We start from the raw sequence: 9,549 nt of genomic DNA on the forward strand, positions 1-9,549 counted from the left end.
AATCTACATCATATTTTAAAATTTATAATTAGGGGTCAAAATAAATTTTTTGGCCATGGTTTCCGGCATCAAAACAACCTTCTAGATTGGATTTTTTAGACACACCTAATTTCTATAGGATAAGATAAACACTTTATACAAACCACACTCATCAAGTAATACTATCAATGGAGTGAAGGTCACAAATGCATTTCCTAAAGATCAATCCCTATTTTTGACTTAGAAATGGGCTCAAGATTAAGTGTTCAAGGTTTTGACTTGGAAATGGGCTCAAGATTAAATGTTTAAAGTGGTCGGACACCACAATATCACGTCTTGAATTCCATTCCTACCATGAACATGAAATCCTTTTCCCGTTAAACTACCCAAAAAAACAAAAATTGCCATTTTTATCAAATTAGAGACAATTTGTAAACAGGAAATTTTTTTTTTGGTGAGTCATTGTGTAGAGGTCCCCTACCCTAGTTAGGAGTTAAGCCTAAGTCGTAGCCTTGCAATTTGTCAAGGTCTAACCAAATAAGCCCAGGCTCTTTCACATATGCCCTCACAAAACATGGATCTAACCTTACAATTTTTGTGGTAAGTAGAAAATTGATACATGTACAATTACAAAAGCGAATTTGTAAATCTTTGGATGAAGTAACGAAATCGACACAAGCTAACTTTCAAAAAATAAAAAAACAGAGAAAAAAAAGAATGGTGTTGTAACAAAGATATTAGACTTCAAAAACCAGCATTTCAGAATGACCCATAATGATATGGGTAAGAACAGAGTGCCAAACACACTTACTGGTTACATTTCAGACAAGCATTAAAATAAATATTTACAGAGCTCTCATGCATGGGAACATTACGTGAAAGGGAAAGCCATATATTGGGGTCCAATAAATACAGTAGAATGATGTGCAGCAAAAGCATACACCAGTTCTGCAAATGCCTATGTGCTGTAACCCTGAGAAACAGAACTTCATGAGGTGGTGGGAATCCTGGTGCAAGCTTCTGCCGAGGCCTCAGCCATCACTTCCTTGCTGATTCCTGCATTGCATATGTTTGCCATGGAGCGCATGTGTTTCATGCCATACTGAGAGATAGACCCACACTTGGTTTCAAATGTGCGTACCTGCATGAGACAGAAGGGGGAAATTCAGACATTCATGCAGATAATGCATCTAAAAGTATCATCTCGTTCAATGTACATGGACAGAGAGTAGTTACTACATATCATAATCGTCTCTCTCACACATGTGCACACAAACAGAGAGAAATTTACTCTATTGTTCATGTGCAAGTTTTCATCCGGAAAAGAGAGGGACCAGTTACATTTTGTTTAGAAGCTAGTGAAAAAACGAGACCCCCCAGGGAGGGCAGCGATTATACGACCCATACCATTGCCTTAAGGCAGTCCCAGTCATCAACTAATGGGAGGCCCGTGGTGCGCACAGTCTTGAGGATCTCAGGTCCTTTCTCAGAACCAAAGAGAAGTTTCCCAATGAGCTCAATGCTATTATCCAGGTGCAGCCGATGAGCCATCACATCAAACAACTCCTTCTGAGCATTCCGTTTCTTAATAGAGCCAACTGGAGATTTCCGATACTAGCCAGCAAAAGGAGATGTCAATTTTAAGAAAAACATGAAAGAAATATAATATAAGATATTCTGGAACACACACACACGCAGAGAGAGAGAGAGAGAGAGAGAGAGAGAGAGCAGTTCTGAATGGCCAAACAATTATGGTATCACGAGCAACCAATATTACTATGCATGGAACATGCTTTTTAAATGCGTCAGACCGAAATTCCTGCAGCAATAATATTCGAAGTTTCATGAACTCAGTTAAAGGCAAGGTGAGTGATGTTCTTTTTCTCACAATTGTTGGTAATGTAAGTTGCTAGCATTCCCAACCTAGAACTACCACAAGCATAAGGGAAGAACTACTACAAAGCTTTAGCATCTTGAATAGGTTTGAAGATGAGTGAAAGCATCCACCAAACTACCCTTTTGCCTTCTCACGATACAGAATCCCCAGGAGAAGCATCTAAAAAATGTAACTTGATCATTCTATCTTCCAAAGAAAGGGGAAAAGATTTATCCTCCCACTTGGCAACATGTTGAGGATAAGAAAAAAGAAAAGACCGAAATTGGGTGTGATAAACACTGAAAATACATGACTGAAAAACAGGTAAAAGGTAATCCAATTGTTTAATGGCAGCGAAAATTTAAGATAAAAAGAAATTTTTTTAACAAACCTTGTTCCAGAAATAAACAAGATCAGCATCTCTTTGATTAACAGCTTTGGAGAATGAAGGCAACTCATTGCGAGAGATGAAGGTGGAATTATCATTTGCAGGGTTGCTGCCCATGTATAAGACGAGTTGTTCTTTGCCAAGCCCAGAATCCCCATATTGCATGACATGGGAACCAAACATATATGTCTCAAAGTTTGAAGTCCGCATCTTAACCTGCAACCAGTGAAATAATAGGCACGGTCACTCTTTGTTTGCCTTTCATTTATGAATAAGAAAACAGTTCCCAAAGAATTAACTGAAAAGCAATGAAATGTAATTAAAAGCATGGTGCGACATTGAAATAGTGAATTGCGTACCAGCTCATATTGCTGCTTCAGGGTTTCGAACTGCAAGTTATGTATGTCACTGCCAAGAGAATCGAAGTATATCAAGCATCACAAAATAACACACAATTTTCTTTCTTAGGCGAACTAGAGAAAGCAATAAGCTAGGGAGCAGTTTGAAAAAAGCTTGCAATGCAACCCCAATAATAATAATAATAATAATAATAAGGTGGTGACAAGAACAGTCGATAGCAAGGAATACAAGAACAAATTTCAGACATATAGATCATCATTCTAAGTAAATTTATAAACCTCAGCATATTCCTGAGAGACTACATTCTTTTCAATGAATTTTCCTGAGTATTTTTAACAAAACAGAAAAGAAATTGTCATAAAAATAAACAGCCACTTCATCCTATTGGGCATCATATTCATAAAACTTCCTTTATTAGGCAAAAGAAAAGAGAAATGAACCTCTAAGAAGCATCAAAGAGCATGGAAGCTACACTTAGGAGACAGGCTGTATTCTATAGTACTTGTTTTTTGTTTATCTGTTTTATGTTGATCCTTTTTTTTGTGTGTGTGTGTGGGGGCTGTGAGTAAGTTTTTTAATTGATTTCTAACGATTTTTATAGAAGTTGCATGCATAATAAAACAAGAGATTGTCTACAAAGCGACCATTTATCTTTTGTACATGGAGGTCACAATCATTCTCACTCATTAGATGTCAAATTGGATGGCTAGAGGTGAGTCACAAAGTCTGAGAAAGTTTTTTTTTGTAAATTTGTGTTTATCCAATGACACTCTTACAACCACCAATTTTGAAATTTAAGGGATAAATGGTCTCTTTATAGACAATCCCAAAAGAAAACAACAAGTTTTATTTATGTGAACAGCAATACTTGGTCCTGAGGTTCAAGTGTTTACAGCAATGCTTCCAAGGATGTAAGTTTGGAATGAACTTTGACTGTAAAGACTACTGGAAACATTCTATACCTATTACAAAACAGAACGTCACAGTTTCTGGTGAGCTTTGAAAATTTCCAGAAGTTGTGTACGGTCCAAAAAAGTTGAGTATCACTCAATAGATCAATAGAAGTTATTCTAATCCGCAGAGGTTCATCACAAATAAGGTGTTAATCAAAGGTTATTCCAACATATCTATAGAAGAGTCACACATCCTAGGAAATGTGTTTCACAAACAAATACAAAGAGGGGACAATGCTGCATGGCTTTACAAGCCTCGATATGACAAAAAATCAATTGCCACCCTCTCCCCTTCCCAACGGCTCTGTGCATGTGCATGTATACATATATATATATATATATATATATATATATATCGAGAGAGAGAGACCAGTTCTCAATTGTCCTAGGAGTCCATGACATTATGGGCAAAACGCGTAAACCACAAAAGTACGAGGGAACACAGATTACAGACCTGTCTTCCATCCAGCTTACACTGTACAAGTCTCCAAGACAGGTATCATACTCTTGAGGAAAATCAGGACTATCATCAGGACAGTAGGTTCCCCAACTGCTCTCTACGGCGTTTGAAGCTGTAGTTGCATATATGTTTAGACCTTCAGGTAAAAGACCCTCAAAGATGCTCCCAGATTCACAAGCTTCAAGATAGAACACCTAATTGAAGAAATGGTTTGAGATTTTATAGCACAAGCAATTAACACTTATTATATTGAAATTTTTAACATGACAGACCAAATGCAAAAGATTACCAAGCTTTTATAGGTACCAGACACATGCTTCTTCTTCAACACATTTACCAGATCGTCTGCGTAAAGATAAGGATATGTGGGCATCCCTGCAAGCAATACAATAAAAAACGGTGTAAATTCAAACCGCTCTTTCGCCATGCCAACATACAGATTTGTTTGTCACACTGGCATGGTTTGGGCTTCAGTTAAGCCGATCAAGCATGCATGTGTATGTGTGTGTAAGTGTACAAGTGTCAGAGAGAGAGTCATTTATCTAATATGGTACCAGTCGAGCACCCAACAAGTAATCATAAATATGTAATTCAATTAACAAGGTACCAGTCCTACCAGTCCATTACCCCTACCAGTCCATTTCCCAACAAGTAATCATAAAAGATGCATTTGTTGGTTATTAGCACTTGATGGTATGTTATGATCATTTATTTATTAGGTTCCCATACTTACAAATACACAAGAAGTAATCATTAAAGATGTATTTGTTGGTTATAAGCATTTCAATATCGGTTCTGTTAAGATCCATTTGTTACACTGCAATGACATCAGCATCAAATTTCAGCTGAAAATGCATTCAGAGAAGCATCTCTCACACTAGAGTCTATTAGGTTGTATACACAGAGTAAAATATGAAGAGTGAACTTAAGCCTAAAAGGGTATGCAATTCTCGAAGAAATACAAAAGGTGTCAACAAATTCAAGCTGAAGACCAAGTCATGTCTACTCACCAAGCACTCCAGCCCCACCATGGTCTGAATAAAAAATGAAAATATGGTCATCAGGACCGCTATCCACAACCTTCCCACTACCCCCAGTAAGAGCAGACTTATTCCCAAGGATCACAGCAAAGAGATTGTCAACATTAACATCATCTCCAACATAATCCTGCCATGCAATCAGCCAATCACAAACACAATCACATTTCATTAGTTATGACTATGAAAGCTAAAAGAATCAATCTGACATGGAACACCGCATGACCCAGGGGAAACAGAAGTCAGTCCCAGTTAAATTAGGAAAAGGTATACTATAATCACAGGACCATGGATAAATTTAACTCAGTGGGGTCATCACCATCCGATGAAATGGACAAATATGTAGAGGCACAACGACCTAGAAGAGCAGGGCTTGTAATGGTAGGTCCCACTCTATCTCATCACAATTTACTGGACAGTGATAACCCCAAGGGACTATTTTTTGCATAGTCCATTGGATTATAGTATACTTTCTCAAGAAACCAATTAAAAGCAAAGGTTCCCACCTAACACAAGCATACATACCCCACAAGAAAATGAATAAGAAATAGAAAACAAACCTTCGGAACACCAGCATAGACATCTTCACCATGAGGGCGGTTAATGATGACTCCAGGCCTAGGATTTTCCTCATTGTAAGCAATGTCATCATACATGAAGACAACGATATTCTTTTCTTTCAGTCCGCCCCTTATCATGGTTTGATAAGCATGGCAAATATCAGCCTGAAAATAAGATACCACCGTTGAAGATCCATCTGATCTTTTTAATTTACCAAAAAGAAGAAAAACACTTATCCTTTTAAACACCCAAATCCGCAGTCCTTTCCCCACCTCCACACACACCCACAACCAACACAAATCCGTCATAACCTTACTAATTCAGATGACAGAAAACTGTCACAACTATCTGGAATCAGTCAAATGAACTCTACAGAATGAATTTTTTTTTTATAACTGAACTCTACAGAATGATTAAGAGGAGACCTAAATGAAGTAAACCGGCAGCCAAGAGTATAATTCACTACCTACAGAAATTGTTCAAACTTAAGGTAACACCACAGGAAAAGGTGAAGCCGGTGGATTTTTTGTCTGATTAAATATTATAGAGAACGCATGGGTCATGCTTATTCATTGACGCGTGACAAATCAAAATTCCAATCTGAATTAAAAATACTTTTTTTCATAGTAGATTTTAACCTGTATCAGAAAGACCTATATAAACAACATCATCACATACAAAGTCAATCACGCACACCTCCAGATGCATGGGCAAAATTCAAAATAGATATTACAAATTTGTATAAATGGTAAGTCTAACTTGGGGCAAAAGGCAATGACACTCTATAAAGAGTTCCTGCATGCTACATATACCATGTATGGACACCTTCTTCCATACTTCAGCCTCTGATCATGACATTTTAAAATGTGCGACTAGATCCACAAATTCCAAATAATAACAATATTAACAAGAAACCAATGGATAAATTATGAGTTTGAGGATCTGACAATTCACGCACCTGCCTACATTTTAGCTAGGTAAAATTACAAGAGCATAAATGATGGGAATCCGAACATAACATCAATTCAAATTTTTATGCGTTACATGATACAGAAAAACAAAATAAACTGATGTATAGCAACATTTTAGAATTGCCATTTAAATCCTTTGTGCACCATATTTCACAACTTCCCACAGAAGTCAACAAAGAAAATACCTTGGTCATAAAATTTTAAGTCTATGAGTCACAAACGACAACAAGAAATATTATAACAACTCAAGATTGCAATTCTATCTTATACCCAAGGATAAAAAGAAATATTATGACAGAGGGAAATTCATCTGCAATTTCAACAATCAGGAATCACGTGAACAAAATGGAAGAAAAGGAAAAGCTCTTAATGCATTATCCTGGTTATTATTCCAAGACTCACAACCGCTATGTTACTAATGAGAACTCTTAGAAAAATCCCCCACAAGACAATCCCACAAACAAATCACGCATATGCCACTAGCCAAGAAAACAATTTTATCTTTGTTTGGGAAAGGAACAAAGACAATTATTCAGAAAAAAGAAGAAATAAGAGACAATATACCATACATACAATAGTTCCACCAACACACCAAGACTTAGTAGGGATAGTAAAAGGAAGAAAATAAAAGTTTAGTCAAAAGAAGAGGAACCCAATTATTTGCAAGTTAAAAGATTAATTATATGCAAATTAACCCTGACATCAAGTCTCCATCTAAAACCAGTAATTAGAAATAGGCAACAAAAGTAATTGACAGAAAAAAAAGAATACATGAATAAATACCTTGGATACTTCATTCATTGTAAATTAACCACAGTTTTAAGAAGCTACATCTCCTCCCAGATAATAAGAACCAGCCTTAGACATGTTATATAAGAACAAAAACGATAAAATAAAAAAAAATTCAAAAACAAAAAGAAATGACAGAAAAAGGGGCTGGTAAGTACTCAAATATCATGAGGGATATCCTCCAAAATAAACAATTTTGCTGCCTAGAGCAGTTGCAAGAGCCTCTGTACAAGTGAAACCTCATATGGGATTCAAGTGTTTTGACCCGCTTTGTAATGGACAGCAAGTCCAAGTCTTGAACCTATTTTGTTTCCTAATCAAAGCCTTAAACACCATTCTGCACACACATACAGCTACACACCACAAGATTTGTGAATGACCCTTTGAACACAGAGAGAGAGAGAGAGAGAGAGAGAGAGACAGAGAGAGAGAGAGAGAGAGAGAGAGAGACCAAACGCATAAGAAATAAACATGAAATTAAAAAGATTCAAATTTGACAATAGAAGATAGCAGTGACCAACCTAGTCCCAGCTCACCATTTAGAAACCCAAATCCAAAAATATCAGGCCAGTAAACGGTTGAGAAAGTAGTAAAAGGAAAAAAGAACGGGAGGCTTGCCTTAATCACTCATTTACTATATCCAGCACAGAAACAGGCCATAAAATGATAAGATAATAAAATAAGATCAATGATTAACAACAATTCACATGGAATATTAGGTTTTGATCCATCCCCTGATCCCAGTTAATTGTACAAGCAAAAATAACTTTAAAGCTTCCCGAAAAAAAAAAAAGAATATGAAAAGTGTAAAAGAACAAAGAAATTGAAACAGAAGAACTACCGCAAACAATTGAACAAAAAAAAAAAAACTCTCAAGTAATTTATCAAAAGAAAATCAAATTCGAGTTTCGAGTAGAAGCAACTGATCCCTGCCCTAATCAAGCTAACCTTAGCTAAAAAGTCACACGGAAAAAAATCAATATGGTAAAAATCATGAAAAAGCAACTAAAGAGACTAATGTTTCATATAAATCACTGGATTGCTAAACAACTGTGTCTGATTTCATTATCTACAATAATCAAGTCAACGGTGAAAATAAATAAATCAAAAAATAAATATCACTTGAAATTCAATGATTTTTATGGTGATGCCATAATTTTCACACTTAGAAGACTCAGCACCGAAAAATTAGCTATAAAACTGGAACTTCGTGAAAATATCAAAGGTTTTTCTACGCTTGTATACTGGTGCCTGTAATTTCCATAGCCAGAACATCCATCCATGAAAAAATCAGCTTAAAAAACAGAACACTTCACGGAGACAAGGAAATTTTATAATGTTATTTTTTTGGAGCCAGACTACCCATTAATGAAAAACCCAATTAAGACAAAGTGCATACTTAAGAGAATCCATGCAATTGCATAACGGATTCTTTTAATTGTCAGAGAGAAAAGATCTTTCAACTAATACCCAACTCAAAAAAGCGAAATTTTCAAGAAAATCAATGGAACATTTCATACTTGGTGCCAAACAGCGGATAATTCCCATAACCAGAACACCCATAACCAAAAACAACTACAATCAACTAAAATATAGATCAATATTTTATGAAATATCAAAGATCAACCATAATTCACTAGAAAAATCAATTTTCCAAGAGAGTCAATAGCTTTTCTCTATACCTGGTGCCTGTAATTTCCATAACCAGAAGACCCAGCAACAAGAACAGCCCATCTAGTCCCAACTGAATCCTCCGTTTGGGGCATCCTCAAAAAGTCCGACCATGTTGAATAACGGCCATAGACGCCGGAAAACGCCATGAAAACAGCCAGAAAAAGTACCGATTTTCCAGAAAACGCCATTGTTTCTGGCCAATCTTCTCACCCCAAAACTGGGTCTTAATTTCTCACCCCCCCACACAGCTCAATATCTCTGCCGTTCAACAGATAGACAGAGAAAGTCGGAGAGACAAAGACCATGGATGTTTATATAGAGATAGTGGTGCAGACCTTGCATCAATAATTCACAGATTTTATGCCCCTAACATCTTCCTGAATACTAAAAACACCCCCGTTTGGTTATTTGTTACTATCATATATTACTCAAAATTTTTCTTAATTTGGATTAGGGATTGGTTTTGAGATACTTTTTGTGATTTTCCACTTTAAATGTTTG

At 36.3% G+C, this 9,549-nt stretch overlaps 1 protein-coding gene across 1 annotated transcript; it reads right to left on the reverse strand.

Moving 5' to 3' along the window:
• Positions 1-716: 716 nt before the first annotated feature.
• On the reverse strand, positions 717-9,336 carry GAMMA-VPE (gamma vacuolar processing enzyme). Its single transcript, XM_006853855.4, has 9 exons — positions 9,057-9,336; positions 5,614-5,778; positions 5,027-5,183; positions 4,306-4,391; positions 4,011-4,210; positions 2,603-2,651; positions 2,247-2,459; positions 1,387-1,593; positions 717-1,120 (listed from the first exon to the last, which is right to left on the reverse strand). Exons 1-9 carry the CDS (start codon positions 9,234-9,236, stop codon positions 968-970), a joined length of 1,410 nt encoding a protein of 469 aa, XP_006853917.1. The 5' UTR covers positions 9,237-9,336; the 3' UTR covers positions 717-967.
• Positions 9,337-9,549: the final 213 nt, after the last annotated feature.

This window comes from Amborella trichopoda, chromosome 5 (assembly GCF_054954075.1).
Source record: "Amborella trichopoda isolate Santa Cruz 75 chromosome 5, AtrichopodaSantaCruz75HAP2 v2.0, whole genome shotgun sequence".
NCBI lineage: Eukaryota > Viridiplantae > Streptophyta > Magnoliopsida > Amborellales > Amborellaceae > Amborella > Amborella trichopoda.